General features: G+C 42.9%; 2 protein-coding genes across 2 annotated transcripts in view; one reads left to right on the top strand and one right to left on the bottom strand.

The window, feature by feature from the left end:
* The first annotated feature begins 3,884 nt into the window (after nt 1-3,884).
* Nucleotides 3,885-7,824, top strand: LITAFD (LITAF domain containing). Its single transcript, XM_027742305.2, has 4 exons — nt 3,885-3,990; nt 5,910-5,975; nt 7,094-7,253; nt 7,716-7,824. Exons 1-4 carry the CDS (start codon nt 3,885-3,887, stop codon nt 7,822-7,824), a joined length of 441 nt encoding a protein of 146 aa, XP_027598106.1.
* A 2,940-nt stretch (nt 7,825-10,764) lies between these two features.
* Nucleotides 10,765-15,840, bottom strand: part of USP7 (ubiquitin specific peptidase 7) — a 71,600-nt gene continuing 66,524 nt past the window's right edge. The window contains exon 31 of the mRNA XM_027742304.2: nt 10,765-14,101. Coding sequence (XP_027598105.1) covers nt 13,995-14,101 — 107 coding nt within the window. The 3' untranslated portion in view covers nt 10,765-13,994. The remainder of the gene's footprint in view (nt 14,102-15,840) is intronic.

Here is a 15,840-nt window from a genome sequence, read left to right as displayed (position 1 = left end):
TTTAAAAATAAGAATAGACAAATGCCTGAATGCTGCTCCCCAACTATGCTTGTCAGTATTAGAGCTGGAGCTATTCCTTCTTGAACATCTAAAAAGCCTTGGCACATTGTCAATTTTACTTTAAATGACCAACTCAGGACTAAAGGGAAAAGATCTCTCCTCTGAGGAATTCAGGGTTTCATTGCTAGCCAAAAACTAGAATTAACTGCTTCAACCAAGTAAAACAGGCATTTGATATTATTCAAGCCACAGTCACAATTGTATACCAGCAGTGGCACTTTATGGCCACTCTTTAAAACATCAGAAATTTAAATTGTCTCATAAACCCAGCTGGAAGGGCTAAATGCCCAGGAAAACATTAAACTAGTGATGGCAGGAGAACAAGAACACGTTACAGCAAACTGAAAGCCTTTGGACCAGCATCCTACAAGCCAAGAGGTCACTGGTGAAAACTGCTATACCTCCATAAAATGTAAAGATCCCTAACTATAATGTTTTAATGTTAATCTTCCAAACTACAAAACTTTTGAACGTATTACGCTACTTTCTTCAAATACCTGAATCAATTAATGTTTCCTCCCAAATGCCATGTTCCCTTTTTTCTGTCTCTGAACCCACTCTTGCTGAATGGCAAATCCCAGACTGATCTCAGCTGGAGCTGGAATGGAGACTGAACACTTTTCTTACAAAGTCACTGCTTGCTGTCCTGCCTAAGATCCTGGATGCCATCCTTGACAGCCAGATATGAATCTGAAAGGAAAAGAATTAGCACTGCCCAGAATTTTGATTTTTCAGCTGAACCCCCTTTACAAGCAGAGATGACAGTGCCTGTGCCTCTTTGCAGGCACTTGGAGCTAATCCCATCGGTGGGATCATTTAGCCATCAGGGACATTGAGGAGGGGAATGCAGAGGTGAGAGCTGGAGAGTGAGACTCTGCCGTGGAATGTCACAGCTCATCAGCTTTGCTTGCCTGCATGAGGCTGCTCTTCACACCAGAACACAAGACTCTGGAGCAAACCCAGAGAAAGGTGATGGAAACTGCTTGTCCATTCTTCCCTAGGATTTGTCCTTCCTGGAACATAAAGGCTTTGTCATTTCCACCTTACTTTCCCCGAATTGGCTCTTTGTGTACATGCCTCGGGGTGTGATTTGCTTCTTTTTTGTAAAATACTAATTTCCACAGGACTTAAAGTGAGTTTTATTTTCCAGTGCAAACCAGTTATATCCATGTGTAGAAGAGACTAAAACTTCAGAGGAGAGAAGGCAGGCACTGAATTGTTTTGGTGTTCTTGGCACTATACATTTCTGCCTGCAAATCGAGCAGTTTGCAGTAGTTTGAGTCAATCAGCTTCAGATAAACCAAGGCCCCACTTCAGGAGAACACAAGGTCTGCCCTGCCCTTGCAGAGAGCTCTGTTTGCTCAGTGTGACTGCAAAGACAACTCACATCACTTCTCAAGCTATTAAATGTGAGCCTTCTGGATGTAACTGGTTTCTGTAGGGAAGTTTATAGGGCATTTTCCTACTCTTCAGGAACTGCTGCCTGGTATTTCTCCTTATGACTTTTTCCTACAGAGCTACCAACAGTGCAAGATATGGGTTGTCTCCCATATCTTCCTCTCCAGAAGATGATCACATCTGAAAGAGAGGAAAGTCTCTGTGGCAACAACACTTACAGGTTTGGAGGTCACAGCCCCAAAAGAGCTCTTGGGCATCATAGACACGGTTGCAACCAAAAACTGAGAGTAACCACTTATGTGCCAAATTAAAGGGTCTACTGAGTTGTACAACACACCCTAGAAAATGCTTTTCCTAGACCTCTGGACTTCCAGCAATCAGGCCCAGAGGGTGTCTAACCTTTCCCCCAAGCAGGTTGAAGATGCTCCTGCAGAAGCCGAGGTCCAGCTGCCCATCCAGCTCTCCCAGCTCGTGGTCTGGGGCAGGTCCTCCATCCCAACACACAGAGCTACTGGCAGCACTATAAGAAGCACTTAACAAGACACTGAAAGTGAGCAAATTCAGGGCACCAACTCTGTCCACAGCCCATGGCCCAGAGCTTCTGTGCTGGTGGCTCCAATAGATCAAACACAAACCTGGCACCCAGTGGGACTCCCACACTATTCCCGGTTCTGCTGCTGATTCACTTCTGCATCTCTTGTCCTACACATTTAGCTGGTGATATTATCCTCATACCTCACTGGGTGGAGCCAGGATTACTCAGTGTTTGCTTGCACTCAGCAGTTAACTTGACATGCTCTCACTGCGCTGTTCCCTCCTACTCTGTGCCTCATGCAGCCCTTCTGCCTGGGCCTGGATGGAATTCAAAAGCCCTTTCCTCTTCTTCCTGTTTCACAGTGAGGGAGATGAATTCTGCAGAAGTGTCACCCAAACTGACACCACCCAGTATTTAGTGTGTGGTGCTTCAGTACCAAGACAGCAATAAGACAAAAACTTGGAGACTCCCTGTAATTTTATCCTCTAATCCTTGTCCCAGGGGAACAGCTCTTGGTCAACACTGGCTAATGCAACATTGTCTATCATCACACTCCTGAACCCAGTTACTACTGACACACCGTCTTTCTCCTCTGTATGTGATTACTCCCCCTTGGATCTCACAGCTTCATCCTACCCAAGTTCTCTTGACTCTTTTTTCTTCTCAGTGGGATCCTCATGAACCTTCTACAAAGGCCTGTTAATACTTCTGACATTCCCAATCACCTGTTTCACCTCTTTTATAATAAGCATAGTGAGATGCACCTTTCTCCATCCCTCCTCTCCAATCCATGTATTAGCAATTTTTCCAGTATTTTTTGCCTTAACGTGGCCAATGCTGTATTTCTGATTTTTTTTCTCCACACCATCCTACCTATTCCCTTTATTATCCATTCTGCTGCCATTTTCCATGTCACTTCCCATTCATCCAGATTTGTGAAAATTACAGCACTTCTTCCCTAGTAATATTTTCAAATTCCTCATTTTCTACCTCCCTAAAGGACTGATGTTATTTCAGCACTACTGATCTCTGGTCTTTTGTCCTTCCCATACATATTTCCCCCTGAAACTGCCCTTCCTTTCTGACCTGTGCAAGAGGCTGAAACTTTCTTCTGCAAAGGGCTCTTGCAGTTAATGTTAGTAGGAAATCAGTGAGGAATAATTAACACCTTTCCATTTACAGTGATACAGTAATACAAACACACATCTGTGTCCTCTTCTTCCCTGTGAGGAACAGCTCCTGCTAACACCTGCAAAACACACATTTTGTGGCCTGATCTTGTTCAGAGCCTCAGGCAGTGCAGTCATAGGTAACAATGACATTTCCCAACAAAAGCCTGTCACCTACCGATGAGACAATAGTTTCACAGAACAAAACTGGGCATGATAACGATGGTGATAAGGTTGCACAATAACCCAAAGAACGACTGATCCGAATTGCCACTGATTGCACTGACTTAGTGACACGTGAAGGTTTTTCACAAGTGCTCCTAAGTGTGCTCTTCCCCTCCTTAATTAGTTTGATAATCCACAGGAGAAAAAACAAAAGAGGTTCACTTTTCTGCAAAGGTAACACTTTCAGTCACAAGTTTACACACTGTGAATAGTGTGTTTTCTGGGGGAATATTTCTAGCTTTCCAACACAAAGAAATATGTAAAGATGCTATTTTCTGCTCTTCCTTTACATCTTCCTCATCGTGAAGTGTAACAGGAACTGACTGCACTTCAGCCTACAAAAAAAGCCAGAATATGAGAACTGCTAATTTGCCTCCAAGTAAAACCTGAGTGTGAGAACTAGGAACTACAGAGGCAGGCCTTGGCAAACACAGGGCACTGAGAGTCACATACTGTAGATTTTATTTTGCCCTACTTTTGGCAGGTGAACTGCAGACATGCCCAGTGAGAAGGGACGTGTGGAAATTCCTATGATTATGTATGAACCTCACCAGGATTCCTACAGGCAAGAACCCTCTGCACCAGAGTTCTGCAGCCAGGAGGGTAAGGAGGTTTCACCAGGGGGTTGGAAAGAGCATCTGATGGGGGCTGTGTGGCAAACTGATGGTTGGATCCTGAGCTGGATCATACAGGACCCAGCCTTGCCAGGACATGATGGGTTTAGAAAGCTTCTGTGCCAGAATATAAACCCCAGGGTTGGGGTAGGCAAGCTGGTGGGATCTCCTAATAAAGGCATCATTTAAAATGGCAATAAATATTTTTGTCCATCTAGTTAATAATTTTTCAAACTGCACATGCTTTATTGGAAAGGGAATTGCAGTTGTATCTCTACAATAATTTCATCTTATGAACGAGCAGATGTTCAGCCAGCAAACTTTGTACGTGGATGGGCTGTGTCTTGCTTAAACTGTCACCTAGTTTTCCAGAGGACTGGCCTTTTCCCAAGCACTCCTGCTGACCAGAGCTGCCCTCCCTGGTTTAGTCAGTTCTGCCCCAGGCTCTGTAGGGTCGAACAACCCCTCCCCACGACTGAAGTGCTGACAATTCAGCTCAAAGACTTCGAGTGGGTGCCAACAGCTGCTGCTCTGCTGGGTTGGCTTTTCTCTCTGAAACCAGGCAGCGCTTTCACACCTACACAAGTATCTCACAACGCTCCTTTGTCTTCTGCCTCATTGAAAGACACACAGATATATTGTGATTGTACCTCTGTTACCTTCCTGCTATTGAGGGAATTGCCCTTTACCGGGCAGGACTGGAGAAAAAAAAACAGAGTGGGAGGTCAGGTGGTGACTAATAAGGCTGGATGTGTCAGTACTGGGCCTCTAGAGGGGACTAATTTTCAGAGAATTTTACTCTGACCAGCTAGCTGTAAATATTTTTTGACTGGTCTCTTTCTAAACTCAGAAGAGATTAGAAGCTGGGGAGAAAAAGTCTCACTTGTGAGCCACTCAAGCAAGGGACAGGCACCCCACACATCTAATGCTGAGCTGCAGTGTCCTGTCCTTGTGCAGGAAGCAGGTCCTTCACAAAAACACACTGAGTGGTAACTCACTTGCACTAAGCACATTCCTTTCCTAGATCAGAAGGAAATTATTTAGTTCTTAGTTTTTTACAATTTTTTTTCTCCACAAATAACACCCCGTTTAAAAAAAAAACCCCAAAAAAAAACTCCCTCAAAGCCAAAAACTGAACACCCCCCCACCACCATGAAACCCAAATGCCACTGTAAATCTCTACCACTCCTGGAAAGGCATTCAAGGAAACATTGCTAACTTTTTTTCAAGTTTGCCATTGCATTTTGTCTCAGTCTGGAAAATTCCAGTTTTGTATCTCACTTTGTGTCCCTGTGGGCTTGACCAAACAGGACTTCTCATCAGACCGCCCTCCTGCTCCAGCCCAGTTTAGTTTGATACCAGATAGCTTGATACCACCTCCACGCTATCTGGCTGCAAACCTTTTCACATGAATTTATTTTGAATTTCATTTATTCCACCTCAGGTAGGCTGACTGCATTCTTAATTTGTAAGATTAGTAAAAGACCTAAAAAAACTCGAGGTCTCTTAGTCACCAGCTTCCCTCTTCCTAAAAAACAAAAGGACTTTTTCCTAGAAAAAAGAGTACAGTGCAATTACTTGGCTGGAAGCTGAGGGCAGATAAAGCTCAAACCAGAAAAAGGTTCTAAATACTAATAGTAAGGGTAGTTATCCCTGAAGTTAAAGGTAGGAGACAGCACCAATTGCCTGATGGCATTTGTCTGTTAGAAGCTGCTTTGATGAATTTCCTGTAATTACTGAAAAGGTGATCCAGAAAGTTCCTCTATATCTTTCAAATCTCTTCTCCAGAGAAAACATGATCGTTTATCAGTCTTAAATTAAGACCAAGTATCATTCCAGTGTTACCCTGGAGCAGGTGCAGCCAGAAGCTGTTTGCACTCACATATTGCCCTGCTTTTCTTTGCACAGGGGGTTACGAGTACCCTTCTCCCCCACCTTACTCCTACCGAGAAACCACCACCATCGAGCAGCCAGGTAAGTGCCAGGGGACTGTGCTTCTGACAGTGCCTGTGGTTCTCCATGCTAACAGAAGGGAAACAGTTCCAGTTTTAAAGTCAACAGAGAAGATGGGAGTTTTCTGAGCCAATCACAATCTAAGAAGCTTGAAAATTTCCCTAGAAATGTTGGCAGATAAACTGAGAGACTCGGACTTGGTTTTCCAGCATTAGCCCATCTATAGAAGTACCCATTTTTTTTAAAACCAGCTAGAAGCCAGGACTTTCAGAACAAATCATTTGAAGTCCAGTGTTTCTGCTCTACTCACCTTTATGGAAGTGGAGAAGCTCAAAGGAGGTGCTTAGGAAAGGCTTCAAAGAATAGTCAATAACATCTCATACAGGAGGAAAGAGGACGTAATACATTTTTAAAAATCCCTAAGATCAAAAGGCAATTAAACTCAGACATGCTATATCCTATCTATCCAACAGATGATACCTTCCCACTCCTCAAGTTTTGCCTCAGGCTACAGTGTGAAGTTGTACCCTAAACTTGTTTAGGATTATTAAACCAGTATTTTTTTACTGAAAACATTTCTGAAAAAATATCCCTCGTGCACCTACAAGTGCCATGTCCTTCAGGGAGTCCAACAGTCAGGTTCAAACTGAGAAAACATGAGCCAGAGACTTTATTAACTGGGGACAGCACCAAGGCCAGATGGCATTTGTATGTTAGAAGCTTTGACGAATTTCTTGTAATTACTGAAAAGTTGATCCAGAAAGTTCCTCTATATCCTTCAAATCTCTTCCTCAGAGAAAACATGCCTTTTCCTATTATTTTAAATATCAGAAGATAAACTCTCAGTGTCAGAGTACATCCATCAGTGGGTGGGGGTGGAGGCTGCCTGACTGTGGGGATTATCCCATAGGCCATTCCCTGGATATGTCCTTATCCAAGTAAACACTGGCTGTGTATCTTTGGGATACACAGAACAAGCAGTACAGTGATTCTTATGAATATACCTGCAATTAATGGTAACACAGGTGCTGCATTAAGCCATGGTTAAGAACCTACATTCTCCAACTGAGATTCTGTATCTTGGAAAGTATTTCTTGTGCTTCTAATTTTGCTGCTTCCCATTTCCTCTTGAACTCAAGTTTACTTGGTGTCTCAGCCCCCGATCATCGTAGCAGGGATCTTCTCAAGCAAACCAACATCCACAATATGTCCTTCCTGCCGCCAGCACATCACCACCCAGGTCACCTACAGACTGGGCAAGCTGTCCTTCCTCCTGTGCACCAGCCTGTGCATGGTTGGGTAAGCTTTCATGTACATTTTGCAGAGTAGCAGAAGGCTAAAAAAAGAGTAATTAAAAATAAAAGTTCTAGCTAGTGCTTATATAGACAGTTTGCCCTTCTCTGCTTGATAAGAAGACATTCTGTCCATTCTAGATACAATCATCATGGCTACAGAGGATGCAAACCTGCTAAATTTAACCCAGTATGTTATTACTTTTCAAAAGACAAGCAAAAATTATTACAACATTGCCTACTTCCCTACTGCAATTTAGGATCGGGCTCAGAATCAGATTAATGCATAAGATGTCAGCGGCGAAGAAGATTAATTTTTGGAAGATACTTTAAACATTAATAGACTCGGGAGAGAAGTGGATTTGTGCAGTGAAAAGACAGACAGAATAAGGCAGAGAAAAAGCACAGCTGTGGGCAGCAGAAAGAAAAGCCAGTGAATCATCTCTGTCCATCTCCCCTTTGGCTGTAGGTGCTGTTTTGGATGCTGCTTCGTACCTTTGTTTGTGAAGATCTTCAAGGACGCAGACCATTACTGCCCTTACTGCCAGTTTCACATTTATAGATACAAAAGACTGTAGAGACAAAGTTTATGCAACCAGATGATGTAAAGTGTCCGTTTCCCAATGGCAAAAGATTCTACTCATAAAACTACTGCTAGAAACAGCTCCCCTGCTGGTGAATCCACCTGGTAAACTCCAGTTTACCATCACATGGTGGGACTGACTTAAAACAAAAAGCCTTGAAGACTAATTTACAGTGTCACTTGAACTTATGCTCTATTTGATTCGCTGCCCTGAGCTGTGAAGTTACCAGCTCTTGAGTACTTCAGCACTAGTGCTCCTTCTCTCAGATCTCCAACCCAGCTGGACACAGACTCCTCTGGACCTGCCAACCCACCAGTACCCGAGAGGTTTGGACATGCACCTTTTAGAGAAGCACTCACCTTCTGTGCACTGGAACTGACTGGTCGGGATTTCATTTCTCTCTGCTCTTCTTCCTACGGGACCCACCCCTGCAGGGCTGTGGGTGGGACACTGTAGCTGATTATTTATTAACAAAATGCTAAGTTATGAGACTGTCTTTGCTCTGTTATAGACGAGGTAAGAAAATAAACCTGTTATTGTTAACAATGCTGGCAAAACATCTCCTGTCTGCATTGCTTCCATGACCCGCTGCACCCAGAGCAGGTCACACTGGGACACCCCTTTTACATTAACAAATCAAGATACAAAAGGCAAACACATAAAGAAGAAAAATCAGCAAGCACAGCTTGCAAAGAATCACCACAACCACAACACAAGGCCCTCATTCTACCTCTCTGCATTCCCACTGCAATGCATCATCTCCCAAACCAGGACTTAATAGAGACTTTAGACTTTACAGAGAACTTTCACAGTTCTCATCTAACTGACAGCAGCAGCTGCTGCTTATTGCTTGCTGGAAAAACAAACAGAAGAAGAGAAGAAATGCCCACATATTTCAATGTTTTAACATCATAAATGCTTTTATGTTGGTGGGATGAGCGGCAGCGTCCCTGGGCTGCTCCCCTGCCCTGCTCTGGGCACAGGGCCTGCAATATCAGGCACTTTTTAGTGTCCAAACTTCCTCAGCCAAAACTTAACGGGACGGTGTTGGATCAAACGCCGTGTTTTGGCTGTTTTTTCAGCCTCAGCCATGAACCAGGCTCGTCCCTCAGCAGCTGTTCAGGAGGTCAGTCCTTCAGCAGCCCCTCCATGCAGGGGGCTGAGGGCACCTCCAACACCGACCCCTGGCCAGCAAGGGCAGGGGGACAGGGGACACCAAGCAGGGTCAGGGACACTGGAGAGGGTCAGGGGCACCGGGAAAGGTCAGGGACTGGGGCAGAGAAAGGGGATACCGGGTAGGGTCAGGGAACACCGGGTCAGAGACAGGAAAGCTGGGCAGGGTCAGGGACACTGGACAGGGTCAGGGAACATCAGGCAGGGACAGGTACACTGGGCAGAGACAAGGACACTGGGGCAAGGTCAGGGGACACCAGGTAGAATCAGGATACCAGGGCAGGGACAGTGGGGAGGGACAGGGGACACTGGGCAGGAACAGGGGACAGAGACAGGGCACAGGCAGGGGGACACCAGGCAGAGACAGTGGCACTGGGCAGGGACAGGGGACACTGGGCAGGGGTACCACTGTCTCCTTTCCTCCATCACCTGGCACTTCCACACAGCGAGGGCAGGTCTGAACAGGGGGGTTGGATGCTGTGGGTGTGAAGGTGGCCATAGAAATGAGCTCCTGGAATGGCACTGCCCACCAGCCACCAGCCTAAACCACCCAGCACTGTCTGCACTGCAAACCACCTGTACTGAGCTGGTCCCACATCTCAGAACGGACAAACCCATCTCAGAATCCCACATCTCAGAATGGACAAACCGCTCCTACTGAGCTGGTCCCACATTTTAGCTAAACTGGGGGGGTATGTGCACTGCTTTTTGCTTCAACAAGCACAGAACTCCAGCAAGTACAGAACTCCAGTCTGCAGACTGTGAGACATGAAAAAAGCACACTTGTATCAATATAAGTAAAAACTGTTAACTGCTTTCCCTGTCCTACACCACACCCAGACCCAGCACCCCCCAGCCTCCTCAACCCAGGCCTTCACTCGGTACCAAGGGTCAGTAACTCTCCCTCCTCTGGTCACCCAGCCTCCTCTGACCTGATGGAAAATAATTCCACAACCATCACCCCCACAGGCAGCCATGCAGATGTCAGCCCAACAGGTTTTGTACCACTTCACACATTTTTTTAAGATGTTAAGATTCTTCTCCATTTTAAAATCTGGCTGTGAACAGCAAGCTTTGCCATTAAGTAGTGGTAAATAACACATTAAGTTGGTAACATTTACCAGGAAGGGTGCAAACCCCAAACCTACATGAATATACAAAGAAATTATGTATATATATGATTTAAGATGTGCAGGAGGTATTTAACAGTAGTTAGGACATTTTTACACCACTATTTACAGGTACAATAGTTTACACAAGTATTTAATAAAAAAATAAAGGCTTCCAGGCACAGCCTGGAGGTTAGCAAATTTAATTTGCTGCTGTGCTTGGTACACAGCATTACCTGGAACAGAAATTAAGTTGAACACAGATTTGAAGCCAGATTTGGACATATCAGATGTGAACACTTTCCCTTTTTCTGACCCTAAAGACCAGGTGGGTTTAAAAGCCAACAGTAAATGACACTTCACTGCTCACACACCAAACATCAACACTCTCCACCTCAAAATCCAAATGTTTTCGTTCCTTTGAGAAAAAAGGAGGGTTCAAAACTTGGAAATTGATGTGCAAGTCAGCATTTACCTTCTGGCCAGCTCTTCCTACACTATGAATGTCATTCCTGACACACAAGTTGTCTGAATTTTGCAAAACTTATCTATTTGATCCAGCCAAAATCACCTTGACTTCTGAGCGCCCCATCCACTGCCACTCCCAACCCTTTTCCAAAATGAAGGCACGAGACACCAGTGCAGTGTTTTACCCTGGGCTATTTTATTTACAATATATACAAGTTCCTACAGAAAACGATTTCTCACAGAGGATATTAAATAGCAAAACCACGGCGTAGCTTAGCTCTGGGCACGGCCGCCTGCAGCCAGCACGGCGCCTCGGGCTGCTCCGAGCTCCGGTGGGATGCCGGGCGGGATGCCGGGGCAGGATGCTGGGCAGGATGCCGGCACGGCAGCTCCGGAGGGGCAGCGGCTGAGGTAGATCCAGTATGCGGGAGGCACTCGCGCTCTGCTCATCGGCCGGGCCCTCCGACGCCTCCTGCGGCAGCACTGACTTGTCCCTTGCGGTACAAAGGGTGCTCGAGCTGGCTGTCACTCTCTAGTCAGCAACTATGTCACTGGTGTGATTTGCTCAGATTTCACAGAATGCTTTGGACTCCTTTAGGATAAAAGGCACTATGTAAATCTACAGGAACAACGCTCGCTATTGGCGGAGGGAGGATTCGGATGGGCCGTTAACATCGTGTTGCTCTGATGCTTTGTACCATGAAATTACATCCTTATTGCTTAACACTTAGATTACCATTAGCTGAATTTAATGCATTCACTGTCTATTATCCAGATAGTTCCAAAATCTGAATAAGGAAATGGAAAGCATGGCAGTTTTGAAGACTGTGTTCTTGTAAATTTTTTAGAATGAACTAAACAAACATACTGCACCTGAGAAAACCTCCTGTCTTCCTCTTCTCTTCATAGGTGTGTTTCCACATTTGAATAACAAGTTTACTTGTGCTCCAAAAAAAATTATTTTTTTTTCATAAAATCCTTCAGTTATTGAAAACTGCATATGGAATGCCTCCAAGTATGGACTTCTTCAAACTAGTGTGGGAGTAGCACAAATACTGCAGCACATAAAATCTAGTCATCTAAAAACCAAAAGGCACCCAAAATCTACTTTGTTAGCGGCATTTTCTTCTGAAATAGGAAGGATTGTGGTTTCTTAAGATATTCCCTAAAAGCTGCCAACATCCCATAAATTAATGTGAAAACGTAGTGACATTCATATACAAGCTCAATTTTATATCAGTCTACCATAACACTAAATTCACAAAATATAATTAGGGCTTACTACTGCTGACCAGAGCCTCTGATTTCACAGAAATAGTCTGAAAACAAATCCTGACATATAGTGAAAGTCTGTAGAGACAATCCAAGTACCAGTAAAACCACCACTTGGACATTGTAATTCTCACCAGCTTGATGGAAATACAAACCAAAGGAAAACTTCCTCCACTTAAGGCATGCCAGTCAAGCACTTCCCTCTATCGCTAACCTACACACTCAGAGACAAAAAAAAGTAAACAACTAGTTTGCTTTGACTGGAAATAAGAAACAGTTAAAAGCACTGCAAGATACAAACTAAAAAGAAAACCAAACATAGCTAAAACTTGCACTTTCTGTTTTGGTTATGAATACAGGGAACACATTACGGAGGGAACCTATTACTCTATGAAGAGACCTTACCTTTAGAGACTCCAGATTTCACTTTACACCATTTATAATATTAGACTTGAGAATCTGGACCACAAAATTTTGTACAGGCAGGCAGAGTCCAGTCTACCACGAAGACTCTACTACAAGCTTTACAAATGAACTAGTAAAATAATTTTTCCATTTGTCATTTGTACATGGCTCCTTCCTGGAAAACCTTTTATTTGTTAAGCTCAAATGTGACTAGTTAGGAGGTAAAAAAACCAAAACACAAAAAAAACCTCCAAAACCCAAAACTATTAGACAGAAAACCCCACAAAGTTTCCCCAAAACAACCAATGAGGATTATACAATTGTCAACACTTAAGGAAAAAACCACACCTTTAGCAAAATCTCACGAACGAAAACGTTTCCCAAAACTCAATTTCCAAGGAGAGGAGAAATCTTCTTCAATGTCCATGTCATCACTCATCGAAAAAAATTTTATAGAAAATTTTATTCAACATACAACATTTTCCAGCAAAAAAAGGCAATATACAGGAAGAGGAGTTGTACACTGCGGCTACAGAAACAAAATAAAATACTGGAAAAGAATGTAAAATTAAGTGTGAATTGCTGATTCTATCTTTACTGCACTCAAAACTAGACACGCGGCTGGCATTAGCTCCAAAAGAAAAGGAAGCAGTCTGGGGACTGAAATAAAACTACACACAATGAATATCAACATCAGTGAAATTCACTTGCAGACTCACCCAATAAAATTAACCTCCAAGTGTTAAATTGTACATGTTCATTCATTAAATATACAATTTCTTTTTTCTTTTTTTTTTTCTTCTTTTTTCTGTTTTTTTTTCCTCCTTTTTTATACAAAGTCAACAGCTTACTAAACACTAGTGAGCATGCCCTCTGTGCTAAAAGGCTAGTTCTTGTGTTTTCCCCATCTCTTCCCATGGTAACTAAATTAATGATATTTATAATCTTTTCACTTGCTTTTGCCAACTTTTGAGTGTCATTCTATTTGCCAGAAGATGGCATAATGAATTGCAACAGTATTTATCAATGGTTTGAAAATTTCATCAAAAGACCCAAATATCTCTTTTTTTTTTAGGACTCAGGGCATCCACTTGGCAAAACGGGATGCAAAGTATTGACTAAATTAAATGAAAACTAGTTTATTAAAAAAGATTCTATGAAGCTGGAGGAGACAAAAATCCCGAATAAGTGCCAACAATGTACACAATGAAGTAGAGATTGCTATTTATTGATGATGTGAGTTTTTTTTTTTTTTTTGCATTTACAAATGCACAAAAATGTCATTTAAAGTATAACTGAAGGAAATAAATCTGATGTGAGTCTAAACATAAGACTTACTAGCTGCAGTGATGGTGAACACCACACTGGGAAGGGCAGCCAGTCAGCTTATGCCATCTATAAACGTACTACAGACAAATAATTTTGCCAATGTCAACTGTTCTACTAAACTCTTCCCTCATTATGCTGACAATTGCCTTGCATTACGTTTACCATAAAATAACTCTCATTGGCATCCAAGCTTTTATAAAAACACCTTCATTTTGCTCAAAAAGGGCAGTCAATAGATACAGAGAAGCCAAACTGAACAGCCTCAACAAAATAAAATTAACATCAGCAGCAAATCCTCTTGCTGAAGACTTCAGATATAGTGCACGTGTACCAAAGTTCTACAGTTGTTAAAAAGGTGCACACACACACTTATTTTTGTCCCTTGCCTTGACAATCTGGTTAAGTAAGTCAGTTATGGATTTTAATAGCTTTTTCAAGGTAAGTGTAGCGACTTCTCTTTGGGGCTTTATTGAAATGGTCAAGCCCTAGCCATGGCCTTGGATGAGACATGTTGCCTAGAAAAGAAAAGAGAAAAACATTATTGAAGTTTTAAGACTACACTGGAACATTTCTGTTACACAAGCTACTTCTGTGTGCCCTGTTCACAGTTTGCTGGGAATCACAGGGGAGGGAAGGAGGCTGCAGAACAGCCCTGCAGTCCACAGCCAACAGGGCACTTTCCTGACCAACAATACATTTTACAGCTGTTTCTCGATCAGGCAGCTGTTTTGTCCCTTCTTCAGTCACTTACAGGAGTTTACAGCAGTGAACTGTGTGCTAAAGCAAGAAAACTACTGTTAAAACCTATGGCCACAGGCATATCAAGTACCAGCTTTCACCCAAGTGCTGAGCCTGTTTCAAACAGGGAGGTTTCCATCATCAAAATGTGGCAACCTACAGCATTCACTCTATTGTAAGTTAGCTCTGCTATTTTAAGCTAATCCTATCACCTGGTTAAAGTGGGAATATTTGTTAAATTCATGTAAAATGCAAATAATGTTAATGAACAAAACGTGTAACTGACCCTCCTCTTTATTTTCTGAGAAAAAACTGTAGTCATATTTAGATTGCAAAGAAAACATACAGATTGTTTCACTTGTTCAACCTAATATGATTTTTTCTACTGTTAATTTTCATGAAAAGCCACAGTCCACACCCTTCTTGCAAATGGAAGAAATACTTTTCTAAGATGTCCTCAATTCAGAGCATCACATGGTCTTTAAGGTGAAATGATAAAGGCAGAAACTAAAGAGTCCCCCAGCAAGAAAAGCACACTCTTACATTCAAAGCCATCAACTGCAACCACTAAAGCATAAAACCCTTGACGTTGTTCATTGCCTGCATCTGCATTTTGGGATCGATTTTCCTCAATCAAAATTATTTGTTTTTTTGCTTAACGTAACGGTCAATGTCAAATAAAAAGAGAATTGCCAATCTTACTCGAATGTTTTTAGAGAAAAAAATTAAGTCCTACATGGCTAGTGCCAGCACAATCATTTCTATAGTGTACCTTGGTAAAAGCAGAGGGACACCATTGACATCAGCTATGTCAGATTGAGAAATGCCAGACCTTTGATTCCATCAGTCCACCATGTGTTAGAATTTGGTATTTGTACAAATGAATTCTATCAAAGTGTATTATATCAAAGGGGCAACTTCCCATGAACTCTAAAACCTTTTATTCTTACATTCCCTACAATTCCTACAAATGGTTCAAGTTTTCCCTTTTCCCCTTTCTGACATGTTCTGTACTTTTGCCCTGGTTAGTTTTTCGTGTTGTTTTGGCAATCGTGGCTCTTCCTTGCTCACAAAGTCTGACAGTTTGTTTCAGACTATTGCCTTTCCCTCCCAGATCCAAAAGAGATGACTCCCAGAAAACAACCAGGACTCTGCTTGCTCTGGGCACACCAGAGAGAGTTTATGTGTCCATGGAGAAATGTCCACCTCTAAGTTCATCTTCCAGAGACTCCTCACAAGTAGTGCAGAGAGAGAGGCCCCTCCAGTGGCACACTCCTGGGCTCACACAACTTGTGCAGCTGTGGGTGGAGGCACTCACAGTTTTGGCAAATCCCCTCACAGCCATAAACCCAGCTGTGCAACACAGACAACAAGAGGACTTTATGCTGGGTCCCTGCAAAGTACTCAGTAATACTACAGGTCTAACCCTCTGCAGGTTTTGACATAAATGGACAGTTACAGGATTTCTTTACAAGTGTCACATAAATCCAGAGCACAGCTGGAAAAAATAGGAGGA

Source organism: Pipra filicauda, unplaced genomic scaffold (genome assembly GCF_003945595.2).
Source record: "Pipra filicauda isolate LSUMZ 115617 unplaced genomic scaffold, ASM394559v2 scaffold290_size937220_pilon, whole genome shotgun sequence".
Classification (NCBI taxonomy): domain Eukaryota; kingdom Metazoa; phylum Chordata; class Aves; order Passeriformes; family Pipridae; genus Pipra; species Pipra filicauda.
This window is presented reverse-complemented; position numbering and strand designations above follow the sequence as displayed.

Excerpts from the sequence above, each read along its gene's own strand:
- LITAFD (XM_027742305.2), top strand. The coding sequence starts at position 3,885 with ATGCCCAGTGAGAAGGGACGTGTGGAAATTCCTATGATTATGTATGAA. Across the intron at positions 3,991-5,909 it reads AGAGTTCTGCAGCCAGGAGG|GGGGTTACGAGTACCCTTCT; the intron begins GTAAGGAGGTTT and ends TTCTTTGCACAG. Across the intron at positions 5,976-7,093 it reads CACCACCATCGAGCAGCCAG|TTTACTTGGTGTCTCAGCCC; the intron begins GTAAGTGCCAGG and ends CTTGAACTCAAG.